Source organism: Lepidochelys kempii, chromosome 18 (assembly GCF_965140285.1).
Source record: "Lepidochelys kempii isolate rLepKem1 chromosome 18, rLepKem1.hap1, whole genome shotgun sequence".
Taxonomy (NCBI): domain Eukaryota; kingdom Metazoa; phylum Chordata; order Testudines; family Cheloniidae; genus Lepidochelys; species Lepidochelys kempii.
This window is the reverse complement of record NC_136397.1, coordinates 19,192,472-19,217,786: the sequence shown is the minus strand read 5'-3', so window position 1 is coordinate 19,217,786 and position 25,315 is coordinate 19,192,472. Positions and strand designations below refer to the sequence as shown.

Genomic DNA, 25,315 nt, shown 5'->3' with positions numbered 1-25,315 from the left:
AAATCTTATATAAAAAATGGCAAAAACTCTCTCTCTTGTTAATAATCCCTTCGATCATTAGAACCGAAATGGCTTTCAAAAGCAAAATTCAATTTCCCTTCTGCAGCAATGCAGGTCACAGTTTGGAAAACAAAATAGTTAAGTTTTCAGATAAGTTTGTAGTCACTTCCACTTTCTGCTTTCCCAACATTGTTTTTAGGTTGCAAATTCTTCAGGGGGACATTTAAAATCCACTGGATGTGTGTGTAGCAAGCACCCACTTGTGTTGGAGCCTTTTCATTCCCTTTTTTATTGATATTAATATAGAAAAGAAGACTGAAAATTCACATCTAGGAAGCACACAAGATTTTTGTTTGTAAAGTTCATTTTTGTGATGTGATTTTTATTTTAAAAAAACAGCAATTTTCCAAAAGAAGAGACATGAAATCAAGAGTTCGGGTTTGAGGATGTTTCTCTGCCATTTTTTCCTTTTTTGTTCCTCAACAGGATTCTGAATAGTGTGCGCTCTACATTCAGTGCTAAATCTTTTAACAGGATCCCTTAGTCAAAAGACATGATGGACTATTTGAACGTGAGTGTCCTAGCCTTTTGCCCAGACTGGCTGTCTGCTGACTAGAGTGTTTCTAACAATGCTGCTACTGTAGACATTACTGTGCATTTGTTAAATTATTTAAAATCTATACCCTGTGAGATGCACAGATGTGAGAATCAGTCACCAGAACTAATGCAGCAGTTTTGTTTTGTTTTCTTTTTAAATCCATATGGCTCTCAAATTCTGTTCGGGGGAACCACTTCTCCCAGGCTAAAAGCTTTGAACTGAGGATATCTGTATTGTACCATCAACTGCACAGTAAAGATAATGGAAGTTTGTATGTTGTGGAACAGAAATGAGCATAATTTTTAACTGTGATGATGGAAAGTTAGGACTAAACAGGAGTTTAAAAGGGCTACACGGGATCCTAACGCAATTCTTTAAATGTCACTAGAGTATGCACTGTAAATCTGCGAGACCCTAACTTGTAAATGAAAATGTTATTCTTGTTGTTCCACCACCTTTCTTTTGTGTGTGCACACACACATACGTGCACACGCAGTCACAAACCACCAACAGCACAATAAGGAATCGCAATTAGCATGTCGTTGCGATGCACTCAAACAGACTGGGACTTCCAGGCCATTTCAGCATACATAGACTTTCACTCCATCCAAGTTCACAGAGAGGGGAGGAACTGGGGAACGCTCCCTCCCTTAATGCTGCCCGACCTACCATCCTCAGAAGCTGGTGAAGCAATGGTAGGGCTATTTCTGCTCCTGCATGCTCACTTCCCTGCTCAGCATCCCAGTACACCTTGGGTCGCTAGGCACCACTGCATCGGGGATATTCCATGCCGGGCACTCACCCCTTCCTGAATGCCCCTGTGGGGTTCTGTAAGCCCAAGCACTATAGACAGGTGTTGGGGCAGCTGCTGTGCACTGCAGCTACCATGATGAAGAATAAATTACCTGCCAGCCTAATAATGAGCAATTCTCCTCAACGGGAGATAAGGTGAGCAGAACAGCCCAACCACTAACCCGTGCCACTTACTACCTGATTGATGCCTGGAGAGATTTTTATAAAATGAGGAGCCAGCTGTTTTTCTGAACTTTACCTCATAGTTGGGGTTAGCATTAGCACAGCATTGCCCATATCACAAGCTGTATTTGAGGACAGGAGCATGATGTTGGGTGGCAGAATTTCCTACCGTACTCTATTAGGAGTTAGCATCCTTATTTATCAAGGCGTGTGTACACTGGCATCTCCATTAAAGGGCTCAATACTGTATCAAACAGATGGGGGAGGGAGGGAGAAGAGCAGCACTGGCCGAGTTGCATAATATTCAACAATGCTCTGATCTGAGGTCAATATGGCTAAGTGACGTCAACAGCTAAACTTTGCTTTGGAACAGTTCCGGCTTTGCTACGTTTGTGCAGTTATAGGGACAAAAGAGTCTCTGCTGGTATAAATGGGCATAACTCCACTAAAACCAAGACAGCTGCAGCCATCTACACACCAGAGCCTGTTTGGTTCATTCTGGTTTTTTGGGTTTTTTTAAACACATTTTTATTTTGTTGTATGTCAGGAATCCTAGTTGACAGGGAAAAGAGGAGAGAGAGAGAGGTGGTATTATCTGCTGCCCTGAACCAGGGTAAAGGTGGGTCAGATAATTAAATCTGTCCTGGGACTCCAAAAAACAGATTCTATTTACATACATTTTCTTTTTACATGGAGAACATGTACAAGTGACTGTTTTCTCCACTCAATCCCCACTCCTTTTTCTCCTGACCGACCCCTACCTAAACACATTTACAGGGGTAGGACCAACAAATCCAGCTACATTTTGTATAAACAGGAACGCAGTCAAAGTCTAGCAAGGATTTCTGAGGGCACAGGGATCTCACTGCATTTGCCAATTTCCCACTGGAGATTTCCGTATCTAAAAACCTCCTTGTCCAGTTGAACTAGTTTTTCTAAAGGGCAGTTCTGTGCGTAGGTTTTTGGCTGCATGAGATTCAAGGCAAGAGACAATTTTAAAATAACCATAATGGCACATGGAGCTTTACAATTCCAAGGTCTGCTCTTAGAGTCCTGACATAGGCAGAATTTTTATCAGGAAGAGAGACCTAGGTCAGGTCAACACCAGGAACTTTTGCCAGCATAGCAATGTCACTTAAAGGTGTGATTTGGGGGGACGGGGGGGGGGGGGGGGGAAGCATTTCTATACCAGCAAAAGCCCGAGATAGATGCATTAGTCCCCCACATTGCACATCATAGATGCATTAGTCCCCCACATTGCACATCATTGCACATGCATTAGTCCCCCACATTGCACATCATTGCAGGGCCTTTGGGCGCATTTACTGAATCTATGCTGTGTGTAGCTCAGCCACACCCCAGATTCTGGCCCAGTAACTGCACAGAGTACACGTGTGCAGGAACAGCACAAGGGAGGGGAGCCAGGGCTCCTCGGTTCTCTAAATGGCTACCACTCACTCACTGTGTGGCTCTCAATATCATTTCAGTACAGTTGCGCTACATTCAACATCCATGTCTCTAGGAGATGGACGGCATGCATCTCTGTGTCGACTGTACATATTGGAGGGTTTCACTGGCATTTCTAGTTCGACTGGTTTATGTATCACAGGGATGTGCGACTCAGCACATGGGGAATTTTCTGTCAATACAGTATCGCTTTTGTACATAGATCTGAAAGTTACGTATTGGGCTGGATTCTAATCTCACAAGAGTTTTACACTGGGCTAATGCGATCGACTTCCATGGGAGTTACTTCGGATTGATACCAGCCTAAAAGAAAAGAGACTCAGGAGAACAGAGCATAGCCTATCAGTACTAGGAGTTTTATGGTAGGTATGAGTATTTGATGCGATGATGGTAGCCAGGAGGAGAGGAAACTAACTTTCTTTCATTTTGTTATTTATAAAGCAGAAAAGTGTATGCACTCCCTAAAACCCAGCCAAGAGAAAGTGTCAGGGATGAATGGTACCACTCATTCTCCATGGGGCACACACAATCCTGAGTTCAGATGCTGGCAGGCAAAAAGTTTTCAAAAGGCTCCTTCCAAATGAAAAGCTACTCCAAGTTGCCAGCTAACTATGACCAAAACACTTTCAGAATTCCCTGCTTTGAATGTGGTGGCTGACACAAACATTATAAACGGAGGAGGACTCATTTTTACACACACACAATGAAGAAATGTAAGTACAATTGTGAAGAAGGGGGAGGAAAATTCCTTCCCTCCTAGATGGAGGATTTTTCAGCCCGAAGTAAATTAAAACAGATGGGTTATAAACCCTCCCAAAAAAGGAGATGAGTGGGGGGGGAGGGGGTTTCTCTAATGGAAACCCCCTTTCAGCCTGAACTACAGCAGGGCTGCCGGGCACTGCTTTAACAAAGGCTTGAACTTCAAATGATCTGAGTCCTTTAATCCAGATACCAGAGGTCCTGGGAGGATGGCTGCGAGTTTGGAATCCCCAGGAGAGAAAGAGCTGACAGCATGATATATTTGAGAGGGTGAAGAATCTGTTAACCAACCCCAGCATCTCCACAAACCAAAACCAAAACTCGCAGGCAAAAAGGGAAAGTGGAAATGAAGGAAGCCAGAAAAAGTAACTGACAAGAGCTGGGTTTACAACATTACCGGGGTTCCGTATGACTGTGGAGCCCTCGGCCTGCAAACACTGGGAAGAAAAGGCCCCTGTGGGGATCCACAAAACTACAAGCCAATATCAAATGTTGACATTGTTCCATGTGCAAGGGTAGATGAAGGTATTCCTGCGGCTTCAGCTATTCCGGACGCCACATAATGTGCTATGGGAAGCGAGAGTGATGAAACGGACTGCACTTCTGGAGGGCAAATTCTCCTTTCACGTGTGTATGTATTGTTCCCATGGACTCAGGAGCTGAAGCCAGCGTTCGGCCCAGAAATATTATAGTAGCTCAAGGATGGGTCTTGTGGTTGATTCACAGGACTTGTCAGGACACCTGAATTCCCTCCTCAGCAATACCCCTGATTCAACGGGTGCCATCAGGCAAGTCACCTCTCCTCTCGATGCTTCACTGAACCTACTCCACAAGCTAAATGTGTTAATGTCTGCCAGACGCTTTGAGATCCTGAGCTTGATGCTGCAGGAGAAAGCGTTGGCTGATCTAAAAGGGTGGGAGGCAGGGGATTTCCCACATGGGGCATGGAACTGGAGTGCTGTCCCAGTTGCTGTTTGCCAGAGAACATTTCAAGCATCAAACAGGACAAGAATCTGACCTTTCTTGTTCCCCTTTCAAGTTGACATTTATTGTAGGTTTGTTTGTTGTTTTGATACCCTGTGTAGATTGCAGATAACAGGCAAGGCTAGGGATGTTCCTCCCTCCCACTTCTGTATTTGTTTGGGCAGGCTGCCTATTTAAGTTAATTTTGTTTTAATTCTGCATTTTGGTTAAGGTGCCTAGAGGCTTTTGGGCAGAGGCGCCCGAGAAATTAAAATCTATTTATTTACTTATTGGTGTCGATAGGAGTTCAGTGCTCATAGGGGAGGCGGGACAAGCCACAGATGTAGATCTGCACATAGTTCTGCTCTCGGGTCAAACCTCACCTCCACCAATACCAGGTCCACCCCCCACATTTAAAGGGAGTAGATCACTGCAGCAGTGCTCAGAGCCAACACACAGATCTGCCAGCAGTGTTTGATGACCTGCCTACAATATTAAGATATTCAGTACTGTAGCCTTTAAATTCCACCTGCCTTGGATGGTAGACAGGTGCACGCTAGCTCTGCTAAAGTTAGCACGCTAAAAGTAGCAGTGTAACCGGAGGAAAAGGGTCGGCACAGACAGCTCAGGCTTGCTGCCTGAATACAAACCTGCTAAGACCCCATACATATATATTTGGGCAGCTAGCCCAAGCCGCTGTCCGTGCTAACCCTGCCTATACTGGACACTAGCTAGAGTCTATCTACCAGCACTGGAAAGCATGCTTCCAGCTGCTGGGTGGACATATCCTGGATGACACTGAGTTCCTGCAAGATACGCTGCCTACAGTCACACAGCTGGCTTAGCCCTACCCCCAGTCTATGGCCACAGAAAGAAGCAAATAAAGCCCTGACCCTTCTGCACTCAAAAATCTCATGGGAGTCAGATTTCAGAGTAGCCTCCATTTTTAAATGAAACACTCAGCAAAATGCAGGGCACGATTCTGACCTCACACGGGTGGGAATCACCCCTGATGCCTGGGCAGTTAGATCTGTAAAAGCACAGAGGATGGAGAAGGGGTTTTGTTTTAGGACTATTGTTCAACCAGAAGGCCAAATCAGGTGCTGTCACAGGCACTGTTCACCTCTTCTCTTCTGGGCAGTGACCCTTCCCCTGCCCACCTTACTCTTCTAAACCATCAAGGGGACCAGGGCACCTTCCTCCTCCTCAAGCTAAAGGTGGGTGCCCTCCTAACGTCAGTGTTACCCAGTTGGAAACTGTCCTCAGAGAGCCAAAGAGCAGAACGGCACCACTCTCAAAGGCTATGCCATGCCAGAATGAAGTGTTAGAACCAAGGAACCTGGTCCAGTGCTGGACTTCCAGAAAATTTCACAACAGCATAACACAACAGGCTTGCCTACAATGGGGTTTTACTTTTTGCATCACTGCAGTTGCACTATTGTTGCTCCATTGCAAACGTCAAGCACGCACATAATGCACTGGTGTGAAAAGCAACTTTGACACCGCAAATCACCTTTTACACCAGGGTGGCATAAGTACACTGCAAAATTGCAGCAAGTGGAGCCGTACCAATGTAGCTACAGCAGTTGAAACACACACAGCTCAGTATGGACAAGCCATACATTAATTCTTCTTAAAAAAAAAAAGGCTCAAGCAATGTAATAACTGCTTTAATATGAGGCAATTAACAAGGTTTTACTGCATCTTTACAGCTTCCAAAAGAGCTTTATAAATGGAGACAAAAAGCATAAAGGTCAGATGCACAGGGAAAGCTCACAGTATTTAAGAATGTTTAACCTTAACCAAAAAAAAAAAAAAAAAAAAAAAATCACAGTTTTGATAGTTCTGCAGGAAAAAAACTTAGCAAATTTACAACAAAACTGTCATGTAATTAAGGCAAGGCACTTCACACATGAACTTAAACTGCTAATTAAAAACCCCTTGCTTAATTGACTGCATTTGCATTTCATTCAACTCCGAGTATAAACGGTTTGGGCAACACATATGCCCCTCCCTGGGTAGAGAAAGACTGCAGGTAAAATAAACAGGGGGCACCAAGAAGCAGCATCAGCGCCTTCTGAAGGAACTGGAAGGTGCCATCTGAAATCTTGGATATTCATTTTGCTCTGCACCTTTGCAGTACTATGCCTGGGGACTCTGTGCTTCAAATACATTCTGAGATCCGAATACCATACTGAGCACCAAACCCAGCAATAACCACAAATGGGAGCACAGGGCACAACAAACAGTGGTCCCTGTCACCAATGCCTGCATCTGGTATATAGCTCCAGTTACTCTCTGGCAGGAGAGTTTTTTTCAACAGACCCAGCTGCTGCATGCTCAACTTTGAGCTCCAAGAAAAGGGACAAGGAGAACCACCAAATCGCTGCTCTGCTTTTCTAAGAAGCACATGGGGAAGGTAGAGGAGAAGGCAGACAAAAGAAGTTCTGCAGCAAAAAATTTCAGCTACACATCAGAAAAAAATATCCTAACTAGGAAATCTATTAGACTGTGGAAGGAAAATGGTGGAAGACCCATTGGTTGCATAGTCTATAAGTGAACTGGAGAATAGAGCCCTACCAGAGGGATGTCAAACTCACTCGGCGGAGTGGGGTTGATATCTAGGTTTAATTATGATCAAAGGTTTCAAGTCAGGACTGTAAACTCCCAACAACGCATAGGGGAAAGGGAACTTCACCCCTCTGCATCTTTGTCACAGGATGTCTGCAGACTCAGGAAGACATCAGTGCGCGGATTATACTCTGCTCACATTTGGAAGGTTATTGCTGCAGCCATGATGGCTAGAAACTTACTTTTGGTTTAAAATGAAAGCTAAGATACTGCAGAATCTGAATGCATCATGCAGGCCACACAAACACCATGTCAGACAGGTACATGACAGTTCTGCAACACAGCAGGGTTTTTCCAATCTCTGTCCACTGGAATTTGTGACCGATACTTTGGAAGTGTAATGTTAGCATTATTTCCTAACCTATGGCAGTTCTAGTCTTTTGCAATGGTGGCAAGGAAAGGTAAAAGACACAAAAAAAGACATCTGGCTTATTTATCTCAAGGCCAAAGGGATTAAATCTATTGCACTGATTCAAATCTCACACCAATGTAAATCAGGAGTGACCCTCTTTAAGTTGATGGCATTACACCAGTGTAAAAGCAATGCAAAATTAGATCAGAATCAGATTCTGTAACTCTAAATTCTCCGGAAAAATTAGTTAGTTAGTTATTTGCTGTGTGGTGCCCTTTAATCATTTCCCTTCTTACACCACTAATCCAAGAACACACACATTAATTCAGAAGGAACATCAATAAATTCCTCCTGTGCTAAGGACCCAATCCTGGAACGTGTATAACTCCAGTTGAAGCCAACAAAAGTTGGACCCTAATACTCTAAAATTCCTAGAACCAAATTACACTATGTATAATGCTGACTTCACCATACAAACCAATGTAACTCCCTGCATTTCAAAGGAGTTACTGAGAATTTACATCAATGTGACTGAGAGTAGCAGCCAGCCCCTGGCATTTATATTTTTATACACAACAGAGGTTGAGTATTAGAATGATAAAAGTTATTTTTTATATATTTCTAATATACAAAGACTTCCCAGGCCCAAAAAAACCACCAAACAAAAAAATCCCACAACAACTAAATTAAAATAGTGACTCACCAGTAGCCATTATTAGTGTCTGGTTAACCAGACAAATATAAACAGACAGGTATGCACATTTTATTTAAATTGTCCTTTCTGAATTTAAACCTGTCTCCTGCTGATCTGATGCAGGGTAGTGATGACTGCAGAAGGCAGCAGTGTCAGGAGTAAAATTTAACCCTCCCTCCCTACCCCCAGACTTCAGAGTTTTATGGAAACTCTCTCTATAGATCACAGAATTCCAATCACTGGTGCAAGGAGAGGCCTTGTACGTACTGCTCTCTCCTCTGACTTGCACTGTTTTACACTAGCAGCTCCATTTATTTCAGTGGAGTTATTCCTGATTTACACCAGTGTAAACTAAAATCAGAGTCAGGCCATCTTGTCTTTTTATACATACATAATGAAACAGCCCATTGGGCCTGGTTCTCCTCTGATCAGGAGCAACTCCACTGAAATCAGAGTTACACAGAGGTAAGGGTGATGCAAGTGAAGGGAGACTCAGACCCCAATCATTTTATGCAGTGTCTAGGAAACAGTCTACGAACCATGAGAACACTTTTCCTTGAGCTCCGGGCTGAATTGTGGAGCCCTGTAATAAAATCTAACCCATGAATGTACCGTATCCAAAATTATAAAGGTTCCCCCATCCCTATTAAATAAAGGGATGTTGCCTCCTTTAGCTCATTTTTTAAAAGCTCCTGTAAAGTCTTTGAAATATTAATATTTTCTCCCAAAATGACAGCAGCTGCTCTGCTAGCCTGTGACATGGATGGTTTTGTTGAACGCTTTTTTTTTCTTGGTTCAGTGTGCTTTGCATATGAAACAGGACATTCCCCATCCATCCCCTCCTAATCTAACAGGGACCTCACTTCCTCCCCATGAAACAAGCAGCCCATTCAGCAAAAGGGAAATCCCAGGATGCACTGGGGCAGAGCAGCTAAACAAGAAGCTTGGGGGGAAAAAAACGAAAAAAGAAGTTTGAGTGCGTCCAAAAGAGCAGAATTGAGCTGGTAATTGTGACCTTGCAAACTAGTAATTTAGGATGTGGATCTGCTGTGCCAATCTTTCAAAAAGTTTTCCAAGGAGGCAATTCTGGTCTGTCCCTACAGCAAAAGCCCACAAAAGAGATAGTACACAGCAGCAGCAATCTGCTGCCAAAACAGAACCACTGATAAATAGCCAGACTGGAGTGTCCTCTATAATTACCGAACCAGATTCTGCAGGGTAAATCTGGCATAACACCACTGTTACTCCACGATGTCACCAAGAGCAGAATCTGACCTATGGATCCTCATAGAAAACTTTGAAGAGCAGCTGCTTTGGGCTTGTATTATTTTTTTTTCCCCAAAACCCTTTTTACTTCTTAAGTTTGCATAAAACCAGGATCTTCTCCACTCTACATTTCTTCTCTAATGCTTGCTTTGTGACATCACAATTGTCTCCACAACAACTAATTGTGATGTCACAGAGGATTCCTATTTCAGATGGGGGGAAATAAGCAAAGAGAGAAGGAGAGGGAGCTTCTAAGCAACAAAGGAGCTGTTTTCATGCAAATGTCATAAGGAAGAATACAGCAGCATAAACAGAAGGGCTTTCAAGTCTGCCATGAGGAGGATCAGCTGCTCCTTAAGGATAGCATGAAGGAACAACATGAAGTTTAGACCAAAAGTATGAATTCTGGGTCTGGCTGACTGGTATAAATCCACTGAAAACAAAGTCAAATCAACATAAAACTGGAGAAATGCAATGGTGAATAATGCCCTTTAACTATTGTAATCTTACTAGCTAATTCTTTTAAACTTAAAATTACATTATAATACTTTCACACACAAATTCTTCTCTCAGACTGATGTAAATCCCGGTAACTCTAGTAAATCAAGTGACTCTTGATTTCCAGCAGTAACTTAAGAGCAGAATTTGACACACAAACTACAAACCACTGCTGAAAGAGGCCCAACTTCTGAAGCTGTTCAGCAGATTCTGCTCTTGGTTGCGATGGTTTAAATCTGGATTAATTCCATTGATGTTGCTGGAGTTACTCTAGTAATACAGAACAGAATTTTACCCAACGTCAGTTTGCCTGAATGAAAGCAAGACACTTGACCTGGTTCTGATATCACAGAGGGGTCTGATTCAAAGCCAACTGAAGTCAATAACAGTGTTTTCCTTGACTTCAATTGAACTTGGATCAGACCCTAACACAGTTTTTATACCAGCACAGCTTGAGTGATGTCAGTAGGATTTACTCTTTATTTACACTAGACCATAAGTGAATTAAGGATCCCCAGAATTTGGCCCAGTGGGAACTGTGCTATTTAAAGTACCACTCCCTTTTATACGTGAGGCCTAAACGGCAAAGGTAAATCTTTTCCATAACTATCATATATCTCCATATACTGGTACAGTTCACCACTGGGATTCAGAGCCCAGATCTTTCCTATCCTTCCAATACAGCCTGTGTCATGTTTTAAATCTTTTCCATAACGCTGTCTTTCATCCTGAGCAGTGAACTGCTCAACTCATAAGAAAATAAAAAGAAGCATGAAAATCTGTACTAGCAAATGCTCCAAATGCCAAGACTAACTTATTTCTAAAAATTAATTCAACTCTTTCATTTCTTAGCTGCAGGCCATTTGCTGCCACTCCTTTTTTCCACCCAAACAAAATACGAAAGGGGATGACTCAAAGGAACTTGAATTTCAAGCTAAAGCCACAAAGCATGGAACGCTTGATCTTAATATTAAACAGGTGTGCAGATGCCATTCATTCAAGACTCATCATGGCTGGCTTTTTTTTTTTTTTTTTTAAACTTGAAAAAGCCCTGATTTCCTTAAAGACACATGGACAAATTCAATGACGACATAAGTGTGGTGTAAGTCACATCTTGGGCGAAAGCTGCTCTGAAAATGGGTGAAATTTTACAGTGTTGCCAATTCCAAGCATTCAAAAATCATGACTCAGGCTCCTAAAACTCATGAGGCTGATTTAAAAGTTATTAGATTTGGGGTTCTTTTTCATAGCTTTTTGGTTTCTGAACCATTACTGGTGTCACATTTTACAGCTTTTCTCCACAACCACGAGGTCTAGAAACTTACTTAAACAAAAAAAAAAGTGGAGATTTTAAAATAATCATATGCCTCCAGGAGCTGAGGCTTTAAGAAAACACCAAATATCGTGAGTCTTACACCCTTTGCACCATCGTTTTGCACACCCACCAAATGCTAAGTTGGTACAAATTACACCACTTTATCACTTACACCCATCTTATAATACTCTTTACTGCTGAACCTGGCCCGGAGATCTCCATGGAAGATGTGCCTATCTAGTCCTCAGTTAAAACCCTTCACTGATTTTGCAAAAACTAAACTCCTGTGACAAAAGAGGAAGGCAAAAAGCCAAGCACAGCTAAACTTTTGCTACAGGACTTCACGGCCTTATTGTACAGTATGTTTCTTCTTAATGACAAAATGCGAATAAAGGAATATCAGGAATGGACCTCATGCTGCAGTCTGAACTCATTCATCCTGATTTTCGTCTCACTTATCTCAGATTTGTACCATTGTAAATTAATTCATGCCAGCGTAAGCAAAGGACAACCATGCCCATTGATTTCACTGGGAGTGCTGCTGGATAAGGGATGGAGAATCAGGTCCATAATGCTGCTGAGTATTTTTAAAACAAATGCCTACTATCTTTGAACTCAAATACATTTATCAAGAAGGAAGACACAGGCAAAAAGGAAACCCTGTCTCATGAATGCTAAAGGGACAAATTCTGATCTCAGTAACACCAGAATAAATTTGGAGTAACTTCACTGAAATCAATGAAGGCTGAAAATCACAGCAAAATAGTGTCCTCGTACTATACATTTTTCTTTTCAGGCCCATTAATTAAGGTGTTGGTTTCAAGGATTTTCTTTTAATTTTAGGTTACAAATTAGGTGCAGTGAAAGCTAAAACGCTTATTTTCCTGTTTAAATACCCAAAGCTAAATTTTTTTTAAATAAAGGATACTTGTCAAATAAAACACCAAAAGAGTCTTAGAGAACTGTATCTTCCATAGTGTTGTCTTGTTTTTTTTTCTTAAGAGTAATTGATGGTTTCCTGCGTATGCTGTAACAATAATTGTTGTAGTGAGCAAAAGCATTGCTATGCAATACATACATTTTAATGCTCCATAGAATTGATTTAGTTAACTAGAAAGACGTTGCAAAAGCATGTTTTATGCGTGCAATTCAAGACATCCAGAGCTCCAATAACATACAGTAAATCACTGCTAATAAATAGCCAGAGAAAACAGCGACTAAGGTCCCAATCCTGCAATGTAACCCCTGCATGGGCAGATCTCCTTGCCTGCCCAGAGTCCCACTGAAGTCAATGGGACTCTGCATTGGCCCTGGGAACCACCTGCGCAGATCAGGCTGTTTTACTGCAGTGTAGACGTATCCTCAAAGTTCCATCAATACAAGTGCTAGCTGGAGGTTTTCTTCCCCCACCTGCATCTCAGCGCCAAGTGGCATGGAAGGTTTTCAGCCCAATGAAAACAAACAAGACAGTTTTCCACTAATCAAAGGAATATCACAGAAGTCCCTCCAAGCCCTTTCATTATTTACAGGGTGGGAAGCCTCAGTCACTGGTCTCTTCTGCCTAACACCAGTAGTAAGGACAACAACTTCCCCATCAAAGCAGGAAAATCCAAAGACTGAGAAAAACCACGTGGTGGTGTTATTTATGATTTTAACAGCACCGTTAACATATTCTGCAGCTTTACAGACACACTGTGAAAAAGACGAGGTCCCTGCCCAGAGAAGCCTCCAATCTAACAGCCCACTTGACTTTGCCTGGGTATTAGGGTCTGTTCTAAACATATGCAGGGCCTATGGCAGACATAATGCAGTGAACAATGGAATTCAATCGGGGGTGGGGAAAGGGTTCATGGAACAATGAGGGTTACAGCAGTGAAAAGACATGGAACAGTTTTCCCTCCCAACGCCAGCAGATGTTGTCCAATTAAAGATGCAAATAAATCATCCTTTGCATTGCAAGTCAGAAAACAAACACACAAAAGCTTTCTAAATACATTTCAGTTTAAACTTGCATAATTCTCCCAGTGGAGAAATCATCCTAAACTTATGCAATCCTTAGAAAGAGAGACATTATTCCGGCTTGTGTAACAATTACAGTGCCACCCAGAGAACAGTAATCTGCACGAGGAAATGCAGACACAACAACCCTATCAGAGAACACCACACACGCACAATTATATGTGGGAAGGGTGGCCACCATGGGGGCTAAAACCAGAGACACCAGCTTCCAGAGCGACTGCTCGGTAATTGAGCTAGAGGGGCTGCTCCCTCTGCGCCAGCCAGAAAAGCCTCTGTTATACTTAACCCAGACTTCCTAACACTCGATATCCTGTCTGCTATTTCAATGCCCTTACTCAACGTTTCAGACAGACATTACACAAACTGGCTGGTGAAAAGGGCTTGAGAAATCAAGAACCAATCCAAGTGAATGACCTTATTCTTTAAATTGATACCACTGACTGAGGCTGAGCAGAGGCTAAAGAACAAAGGTACAGAGGTGCAAGTCTTCCTAGCATGCCACCTAAATCCTCCACGGGGCAAAATGGAGGACATACAAGGCCACAATATTAAAAATGAATAAATAAAAATGTTAACAACCCAGCATTCTTGCTTGCAAGAAAAGGGGTGAGCATACCACACATTCTGAAGCAAAAAGGAACGTTACTGAAAAGAAAAGAAAACCAAGAAGAGATCCTATCCTCCACAAAGCATATGCAAAGTTAACTGCACATAAATCAATACACAGCAAGGACAGGTCACTGATTAGTTCATTTGCTGTTTACTCTGAGCCTAAGGTATGATGCTTCAACTATTACGTATGCACGTAATAGGTACTTGCGTGTGTAATTCCATTTACTTTAATGGGACTGCTGGGACTACTCAGTGTAAATAAGGGCTACAGGATCAGGCCCTTATTTAGCAGAAAAGGTGATTATACCGCTTGTTGCTTTAATACTACATCCTCAGCCTGGAAAAGCCCGGTTAGACGAGATAGTAGCCAACCACTGACTGAGCCAATGATAAGAGCTTCACTCATGGGAATTCCCATTGCTTTCAAGGGGAGTTCCATTACAGAACAGCAGCAGGAGTGGGGCCCAAATTCATATCAACCTGTGTTTTTGTTTTCTCATCCAAGAGCAAGTAAAACCAACACACAGAGCTCAGTGCGGAAAGGCCAGTGTCCATCAGCCAGCAGGCTTGCCCATAATTAAAAACAAACCCATTCCAAAGAATTATAAAACTATATTTGATGCCATTTGCATGCAAGTTTATGGTATCTACATTACTACTGGAAAAAGTATGGCCCTTACTCCCGCTTTAGAGGGGAGATTTGCTAGGCTGCAAAAATCCCTATTTAACAACTGAAATCTAGATACCTAACAGCAATCATAAATCCCAATTCCTGCATGTGACATTGTCCTTTCTGTCTGAGGACAGAGGGACAATTTACAGCAATAAGCACTATCCATCCCTTTAGTAAGTGTTTCCAGGAGCAGATCCATAGTGCACTTCTGAAAATGAAACCCCAACTTTGATCTGCATTTCCCAAAGCAGATATACTAAAGTAATAACACAGCTTTAGATTCTGCTCTTAGATGTAGGTATTGAGTACCAGTGTAAATCCAGAATAACTCTACTGACCTCAGCGGTGCTACTCTGGATTCAAATGGGTGTAATTAGATCAAAATCTGCCCCCATGACTCTAGGGCCACACTCTAGGATGGCTCAACAGCCAGTCGAAGTACAGGAAGGAGTTTGATACAACTACAGTATTTCTGTGGTTTGTGGGCAAATAGGCTTCAGTTACTTGTCTGCTGACTGCTTGAGTGAGAACTGCAGAACTAGCCCCAAACTATCCTTACGTTACAGAGTCTTGGGGGGGGGGGGGTGTTAAGTTATCTGCATTTAAATTTTTGCAAAAAAAAATTTAAAGGAGCTAAGCAGCGGAGGGAGAACGAAGTATATCTTAACTGAGCAATCACCGTTGCCCATAGTGAATTCTATGCACTTCAATAATAATTTTCCAAGGTAAAAATAATACAGTATCAACTCAATCCCATTATTTTCCAATCTCTTTGCAGACTGAAGATTACTGTTTAGCTTTTAGCATGGAGCAGCAGAATGAAATGCAAAGATTTTCTGCACAAAAATGTCAATGTTTACTGCCCAAATTCAGAAAATATTTTTAAAAATGCATTAAAAAACCCCAGATGTTATGTCTGTTAACAGTCAAATAAATTTCATTTAATAATGAAGTCCACAAGTTCAAACACAAACATGCTAAACTATTACATTTTTTAGATAATGCTTCTTTATCTGGAGGTCAACTTGATTTATGTGCCTTGTCCAGCCACTCAACCAAAATGGAGTAGTCCTACTGACTGCTAGTATTCTATAACTACACTACCTAGGAAGCAGTGTTTTATAAGTCACCAGTGTTCATTCCCTAACTATCTTTCTTTCCCAAGAGCCCAGAGATAAGGCCTCTAAGGCTAAATCCTCCCATTGGAGACAGTGATACAATTCCCACTGACTTCAGTGGGAGTTGCTTCTGGGCAAAGTACTATAGTGTTGAGCCCAAAGCTTGCTACTGTCTTTGAAAAGAAGAATTAAACCTGGCTTAGACAGAACTGGGTCTGAATAATGCACTTTGAGATGGATTTTTGTGTGTGATATCTAGCCAGAGCATGTGCCAAGCTACCGGTGTGAATTCCCACCATCAGACACTTCACACTGTTAGCGCTGCAGACATGCACAATTTTTGACTGTGCTGAGTTGTGATAGAGGTCCTCTTCAAATTGGAATCAGGACCACGCTAACAACTGTGTCAAAACAACACTGCCACTTGAAATGTTCTATAGCATGGTTTCCCCAATCAGAGTGGCATGGATTTCTTATTCCGAAGAACCATGCTAGCCAAAACATGCTTAGACTCAATGGTCTTGTAAATACTAGGGTTACCTTAAAATTTCCCACCGTTCTAGCAATGTTGAAAGATGTAGCACAGATAAAGTGCAAGCAGCTGCCAGCATTTTAACCACTGTTGTCTAGACATGCTCTGAAGCCTAGTATAGACACCTCCAGATCATGTATGGCATGCTTTTGTAAAGCCAATCTAAACACAGATCCCAAGAAACAAAAATATGCCCTCACTAGTTAAGACGATCAAGTTAGACCCCTGCTAGCAACAACCATGTCCAAATCCTAAGGCATAGTTCAGATATTAGGTCCCTGCAATGTAGTCAGGACCAAACTATGTTTAACTTTGTCCCTAAAGTGTACTGAAGCCTTGGACAGGTCCAAGTCCTGAGTTCATAAGCCACAAAAATGGTGTGTCAGAATAGGCCACAAAAAGAGCAAATGTTTGCAGTTCTAACGTTGGGATTTTCCAAAGAGCAGAAGGAAGGGAGTTAGGCACCCAAAATCCCTACCTAAAAAAAAATATCAGAGGTCTAACTTCAGTGACTTCTATCGGGGTGAACTAGTTTATGGCAACTGAGAGCAGAAGTCGGCTCAGAATCTTCATTTCATTATTTGCAAGATATTCACCCATGTGCACACCCCTACCTTACTTCTCAATCCGTAACATCGGTAAATCAGTTTCCACTCCTGGGGAAAAAAATAGCTGATGCCTGCTTAAAACACGGACATCTCCACACACACACAGGATTTTGCTTTAAGCTTGGTATCATTTTTGGAGCTTAGCTTCTGAGCCATAAAATGATACCAAGCTTAAGCTGTTGCTCCAAGCCATTGCTGGTTTCTGCTTTGGTGGCCATCTTGGTTTTTATTGAAGATTTTCAAATAAAATTTTTAATAGTCAGATAATGCAATGAGTCATTTCAGTGTTATATATAATAATGGGCCTGATCCTGCAGTCTTTAGGCAGGCAGAATTCCCCATTGACTTTTATCTAATCCATTTAGTGATGGACTAGACAGTAGTTTGGATGCCACAACCTGGGCAGAACCACAAGTTCTCTACAGTGCATGTCACAGGCCACACATTCCTAGCAACTGCAAGAGATTCCTCTTTAGGTAGCAGGGACTCACACTAGTGGAGTAAAAGGATCCGGATTTTATCCCTGCTGCCACTGTGAAGATCTGGGTGGCCATAGTGTGCAGTACAATGACAGCTGTGAAGTACTTAAGTGGCCACAGCTATCTTACAATGTCACTCAGAGCTGCATTATTTCACCGTGAATAATTTCTGTCCTTTGATTTGGCTGCACACTTGACCTGACTAAACCTTACTCCAGCTGAGAAAGCTCCGTGATGTGGCAGCAGCGCTGGATTTGGAGGAACTGCTAAATAAAGTGGAAGGCCTACTGTGCTCATTTGCATGTCAATACCCAGAATGCTACTTCTAGCTCACAGCGACTTCATAGAAATGCTGGGACCTGAGCCATGGGAACACTGCAGCGCTGGTGTGTGTGGGAGTGTGCACGGAATTCTCTTATCCCCCTAGTCTCTGATTCTATGTAGTTTTGCTAAAAAAAAAGTCTAGCTCTGAAATGCAAGGAGAGGGGAATATTAAAGCCCATCAGGCTGTGCTCAGTTCGATGACTCACAGAAAGTGGTATGGGGCAGGGTGACAGGATCTTACACTGTTCTACTGGAGACTGCCCACCAATCAAAAAAGCTTTAAAGCCCCCTTTTGAGGCTTTAGTATCTCAGACACTTTGGAGACATGCTGGCATGTAGAAAGCAGACAGACAGCAGACCAGGATAGGGCAAGGGCATCAGCCATGGAGCACAGGAGAGATGGGAATGGCGACCCAGGCCTCACCTATACTGGCCAGAGGAGACCATGGAAGTCTCAACTGAAGTACTGTGTCCAGTTCTGGGCATCACACTTCAGGAAAGATGTGAACAAATGGGAGAAAAAAAAATCCAGAGGACAGCAACAAATATGATTATAGGTCTAGAAAACATCACCTATGTGGAAAGATGAAAAAAAACGGTTTTATTTAGTCTGGAGAAGAGAAGACTGAGGGGGGACATGGTAACAGTCTCCAAGTACATAAAAGGCGGATATAAAAAGGAGGGTGATAAATTGTTCTCCTTAGCCACTAAAGATAGAACAAGAAGCAATGGGCTTAAATTGCAGCAAGGGAGATTAAGGTTGGACATTAGGAAAAGCTTCGTAAGTATTGGGACAAATTACCTAGGGACGTTGTGAAAACTCTGTCAGTGGACATTTGTAAGAACAGGTTTGACAAACACCTGCCAGGGATGGTCTAGATAATACTTAGTGTTGCCTCTGTGGAGGGCACTGGACAAGACAGCCTATCTTCGAGGTCCCTTCCAGTCCTATGTTCTTATGATTCTATGCAACTATACCAAAAGAAACCATGGCTCTCAATTTATGGGACCCATTTTTGCAATTCTGGAAGTTTTTAAATCTTAGGACACACAACCCAGAACGTGGTGGCTGTGCTTTGAATAGCTCCACTCCAGACACAGTGGGTGAGAAGGGAGAGGGAACAAACTAATGGAGAAAAGTAGAAGAGACTAGGACACACTCACATATAAAACCAGAGGCAGCAGCAGGAGACCAGGAAAGGAGCAGGGAGAACAGAAAAAAATGCCGGGGGAAGTGGGAGAGCAGGGGCGGAGGGGGAGAATCCAGGTGACAAGAAGAGACAGAAGGGGAGGGACTAGGACAAGGGCAAAGACTGAGGGGAAACAGGAAAGAGCTCAAGGGAAGAGGAAGCTCTGGGAAGTGGAGGGAAGGTGAAGGTTAAGGGTGGAGTGGATGTGAAGAAGCTCATAGGTCAACACAGAGGGAAAACAGACCCGAGATTAGGGAGGAAATAAAAAGGAATAAAACTAAAAAGAAAAGGGAAGGAAGAAAAGTGACAGACTCTGAGGAACTTGCTCTGCTGTACTGCAGAGTTCAGAGCTTCCTCAAATCTGTGGCTTTAACCCATTGTCCCCTTCATGAGGCTTCCACCTGCACTGCAGTTCTAGACCAAGCCACTCCCGGGAGGAGCAAAACCACAGACACCACACCTTGCACAATCACAGACACATAAGGCACAGTCATGCTGACAGAGCAGCAGAGATACCCCCAGCCCCAAACACCCCAGAGACACACAGCCCGACACATATAAGCACAGACCCATCATGAAACTGAGACGAATTCAAACAAATCACAAAAGAAGGCACACATCACACACGCATATGTACACAAATGGATATATGACAAAACAAAGTGACACAAGCACATACACACAAAAAAGCGAAGCGACACAGACACACGTTTCACACATTTATCCACAAAAAAGCACCCCACACGCAGCCAGAGAAACACACGAGCATGCAGGCAGACAGTGATAAACACAACCACACAGAGCCAGAGACAGGATCTTCCTTTCATTTCCTTGCTAGGCGACCTAAAATTTACTCCAGTCTAGCAGCCCTTGAGCCAGACTGAATCTCTCCATAATTATCTGCAAATGCTGCTACAGCACAAATGACCTTAACATATGATATCCCGTTGGCTACATCTGATGGAAAAAGGCTGGAGAAAAAGGAAACATAAGTGAGCTAAGGCAATTCCAAAACTCTGTCTGGTCTGCCAGGTAAGTTGTTGACAGGGTCTCTTCAAGATTGTGTTGTATTTATACAGGAGCCCTGAAGCCAACTCAAAAGCCTTGAAACTTAGCCCAGTTCTGCACAAGAACTGAGATAAAACGTTCCCCTTTCCCCCACCCTATCCCCAGAACATGGACACAATCTACCCCTTACAATATTGCATTTTGAAAGCCAACACCCTGGGAATTTCATAGCATAAATGCATTTTGGCAAAATGTTCCAAAGTAGCCACTGATCTTTTAATATTTTTGATGCCACAATTTTTAGGTGCCCAACTTGAGCCTCATTGATCCTGATTTGTCAGAGGTGCTGTGCACCTTTCCCACAGGCCTCATCTGGAGCCAGGAGTGCTTAGCGCTTTCTGAGAAAGTGAAGTCCCTTTTGGGGTGGGATCTCGAGTTGGGCTCCACCCCTAAAAAAAAAAATTTTTTTAAAAATCAATAAATCAAAGCACCCCAAGTTCAGTAACCACTTTTGAAAAACGTCGCCCCTTGTGTCTAAACTTCCCCTGACTCCACTTAGCTCCAGTCAAGGGTTCTGGATATTGCTAAAAACAGCGTAAAACTCCATAAAAAACCATTGACACCACTTAAGGTTTGAAATTCTTCAAATGAAAGAGGTCAGCTGTGGAAATGGGGAAGCAATCCACCAATACGCGACTAACCCAGGTAATAGTCAAAATACACCTTTCTGGGAGTAGGAGAGGGAAATGGGGAGAGGTGGTCTGGGCAGGATGCCACAATCGCAGCAAGGTCCCTTCACCCCCAAAATCCTGCTTCCCCAGCCTCACAACCCCACCCCCTTCTGAACCCTTCCCCTCCCCACACATCTGTACAAGATAGTCAATCCCCACCATGCCACCTTAGCGCATGATTAGCAGCGGACAGAAAAGCCATTAAAAACACATCCACCTCCAACTATGGCGATAATGTGGCTCATCACAGCACAACACTGCCACAATGGCTCTGACCCTCCAGCTCTGGGGAGGAGAATTTGAGGAACTAGAGGGAGGAGGAGTCTAGTTACTGATTTGGAAAAAAAAGAAAAGAAAGAAAAGCTAGAGGCAAGCAGCTGAATTAACTGGGCCTCCCAAAGCTAGCTGGGCTAAGTGCAGCTTTGTGTCTGGATATTTAAAAAAGAAAGTTAAAGATAGAGAGTGATTAAAACAAGCATTTGGGAAGTGATGAGAATATCCCTGCCCATTCGCAATAGGCTTTAAATGCTTCTCTTTGAGTTTGTCCCTAGCTTTGTGCACCCTACAACTCCAGCAACCAAAAATCCCCAACAAAATGAGACAAAATCCACCCAGCAAGCCAGTGCAGTAGAACTCAAGGGAAGGAGTTAACTCGACTTTTCGAGTGTGCGCGTGCGGACAGTGTGCTGCTCATCCCACAGCCAATTACACCACCGCCAGTGAGCCAGACATCCTGGTGTCTGCGAGGAAGTTTTCAGGGCCCTGTGGCATTGCTGCCCATTGATCAGGACTGGTGCCAGGGGCCACCACGGCCTGCCACCCACCCACATGCTGGGGATTCAGGCTGCTCAGACTGAAGAAGGAAAAGAAAAAAAAAAAAAGCCACCTAAAATAAATGTGGTTTAGCAGTCTGGATGGGCAGCGTCAACACCCGCATGGCATATCTTAGAGACTGCTGCAGTTGGCTCTAGACAGATTCATTTACTGGATTATACAAAACCCAATACACAAAAGCCAGTCTGGTCGTAGGATTCAGACAATGTGCTCAGTCTTCTCCGTTCACACACCAGCCGCTAATGCGGGCTACTAGTATACTGACCTATTGTCAGATTTTTTCCTATATACCCCTGTGACCAGTCACATTTCATTTCCATCTACGCTTGGAGATCGTTTAGTCTCTGTTCCCAGACCTGTTCAATGTATTATTAACACATACATTAGGAGTGGAGTTGTATGTATTTCTGTAAAGAGCAGTTTGTTCGTGTTAGTTGTCCTGGCCCCAGCTTCCGTGCTTCCCCATTCAGGCTCCGATCCCAAAGTCCTGGCCTAGCCAGCACTCCCAGTGAAAGTATGGGGGGAGCAAAGGCAGCAGGAGCAGGCCCCTAAGGTACAATTCAAAGAAGAAATAGAAAGATAAAAGTATTTTAAGTAAAACCTAAAAGCCACCAAGAACAACAATTTAAGCCTACAAGAAAGCGAAGTGCAGTGTCTGAGAATGCTCTTCCACATCACCCCACTGGGCTCGATTTCACAGCATGGTTAGGCTGCTGCATGCCTTTAAAGGGAAAGGGGCCACCAACGCTGGTTTGTCAGGAGACCGCTGAAACCGTGGGCAAATTTTCCCCCCCAAAACCAGGTGCCACTTACCCTGGGTGCTTTTCTCTTGTATTTGTTGCTGTAGTCAAATTTCTCTTTCATGTCATCCAAGAACTGGCCCAGCCTCGCTTTCTCCTCTTTCCCGGTGTAATCCTGGCTGAGGAGGATATAGGACCTCCAGTTCGCCGAGTCAAAGCCCCAGTGGCAAGTCCTGTTCTCCAGGGATTTATGCGAGTGGACCACGAATTTGTGAGGCGGGTACATGAGCCTGCAGTCCAAGCACTGGATGCAGGCAGCGCTGGGGTTGGCGTACAGCTCCGGCACCAGGAGTCCCTTGCACTTCCCGAAGCACTCGTGGTACACCTTGAAGCTCTGCTCCGTGAGCTCCAGCTCGATGGTGCTGGGGAACTCCTTCTTGCAGCGGGGCGGGTAGCTGCCCCCGTAGAGCAAGGCGTTGCAGAGCCGCTCGGCGTCCGTCTTGGTGATGAGCCCGCAGGACGGGGCCGAGAAGGGCAGGATGCCCATGACTTTCAGGATCTCCAGCTGGTCGGCCGTGCAGCGGGAGCAGTAGACGTGCAGCTCGTCGCACACCGAGTTGATCTGCTGCAGGGAGAAGTCCCGCAGCACGGAGTTCAGGATCTGCGGCAGGCAGAGCCGCTTCTCCCCGCCCACCACGAAGCAGGAGATGGTCTCCCCCTCCAGGATGGTCTCGCACCGCTCCGTGGACCTGTCCGAGGGCATGAAGAAGGGGCCCGGCATCACCGGCGGGGGCTGGATGGGGGGCAGGTGGAGGGCGGGCTCCGCCGGCTCCTTGCCACTGTCCTTCTTGTACATCTCCTGCGCCCAGCGGGCGGAGAAGGCGGCCGGGCCACCCAGGGAGCTCATGGAGCTCAGGTGAAACTGTTCCAAGGTCTTCTGCAGCCCGGGGTGCGGCTGGAAGCTGCTGCGACCGACCGCCTCCATCTTTCAGCCCCGGAGCCCCCTCCCCGCCCCGGCCCGACCAACAGCGAGAGGGAAGGGAAGGGAGCGCAAAGCCCCGGCTCGGGCGCCGCTACGCCGGGGGCCAACGCATCCACAGCGCCCGGCCCGGCCTCCGGCTGAGTGTGCCCGCGGGGCGCGTGTGCCCGGCGCCGGGGGGGCCGCTTGCACCCGCGCCTCCCCCCCCCCCCGCGCTGCCCCGCGAGTGTCGCGCCGCCCTGAGCACACCGGGCCCGCCCGCCCGCCACGCCGCCAGCACGCGCTCTCCCGGACGCCCCCCCCCCCCCCGCAGCAACCCCCCCCCCAAATACACCCCACAGAAAAGTCTGTGCCACGCTCCAGCCCCCGGGGGGCTCAAAGGCGCGCGGGCTGCGGCTCCGCGGCGGCCTCCCGGCTGTCCATCTCCACCGAAGCCAAGCGGGCGTAAGTGGGGGGGGGAGGGAGGGAAGCTTGGGTCCGTGCAAGGAGGGGGCCACCCAAAAAACAAAAAAAACAAAAAAAACAAACCACAACCTAAAAAACCACAAAATTTTGTTGCAATATTTGGTTTTTCTTAAAAGCTCCCCCGCCCGGCTTCACAATCTTTTGCACGTCCAAAAAAACCCCAAAAACGTGGTGGGGGGGGGCTGCAGACAGAGAAGGGGGCTGCAGGCAGACAGGCAGGCGGGCTTCCCCCCCCTTTTCCGTGTGGTCCCCGGGCTGGGTCGGGAAGGTTTCCTTTGCTTTCAGTTCTTGCTCTGCTCTGCTCTCGCGTCTAGCGGGCTGCGGGGAGCTGCAGGCGGCGAGCGCGCATCCTCCCGGCTCCTCTCCCCGGCAGCGACTGAGCGCGCCTCGCGCCTGAGCTCGGGCCGCCTCGCGCTCACTCCTCCCCCCGCCCCGCCCCGCCCCGCCCCTCCCCGCGCGCCCGCCCGCACCCCTCCCCTGTTTGTTGGTGTCTGCCTCAGTCATTGAATCCCTGCCAAGAATGTGACCAACTCCCCAGGCTGGGCTCTTCCAGGAACGGGGGCCGCCTCCCCCCGCGCCGCTCTTCGCGGAGCCGCTCTGCGAAGGCAAGCCCCGGAGCCTGCCGGGCTGGGGAAGAGAGTAAAGTGCTGGGTTCACAGACCTGCCAGCGAGGAAGTACGGGGGCGGGAGGGTGAGGGCTTTTCTCTGAGGGTTTGGTTTCTGCTTTGTCCTGATTATTCACTGAGTTGAGGTGTGTGTGTTTAATTTTTTAAGTGTGTGCCTGATATAAGCACATACACACAAGGTACATGCAACACACCCAGGCTTCATGCAATTAACACAAAAGTTGCACAACATACATACACCATCTGTATGTAATTCAAGACAAGTCCACACCTGACACAAAATACACACACACACACACACAACACAAAGATATGCACCTAACGTATACATGTAATACAAATTTTATGTGTAACACCTTCAAACATAAAACATGTACATCTAACACACGCACAAAATACACACACACACACGGAACATGCACAAAACACACGTAATGTGTAAAACAAAACACACACACATATGCATAGTGCAAAACATATGCCCAATGTAAATGCATAACACAAATACACAGTGTATAGATGGAACACACACGCACAACATGGCACAGCCTGCTGTAATACAAACACAGTGGAGAACAAAGAGAGAAAATACATTTTCAGCTGAAACTGCAGGGGTATTTTAGGTCAGAAAAATTAAATTTGTTCAGTCAAAAGGTAGCCTGGGATCTTTAAGAGCCATGACTAATGGAGGACCTCCCTTTCACATCTCATGCGAAAGAGGGCACAGAGCCACCCCAAGGATGGTTGTGCACTGACTCACAGGAAAGAGCACCCTCTACTGAATCACTAACACCACTTCCTTCAGCACCAAGATTTTCCTAACAAGTCTCCCAGGCAATCACTGACCCCATTCAGCCCT

The 25,315-nt window shown here is 44.9% G+C and overlaps 1 protein-coding gene across 2 annotated transcripts in view; it reads right to left on the bottom strand.

Annotated features, from left to right (window-relative positions):
• The window catches only part of SKI (SKI proto-oncogene), a 144,738-nt gene extending 121,153 nt beyond the window's left edge, over window positions 1–23,585 (bottom strand). For both annotated transcript variants that reach the window (XM_073316356.2, XM_073316357.2), the window contains exon 1: window positions 22,460–23,585. In XM_073316356.2, the coding sequence (XP_073172457.1) occupies window positions 22,460–23,371 (912 nt within the window). In that variant the 5' untranslated portion in view covers window positions 23,372–23,585. The remainder of the gene's footprint in view (window positions 1–22,459) is intronic.
• Window positions 23,586–25,315: the final 1,730 nt, after the last annotated feature.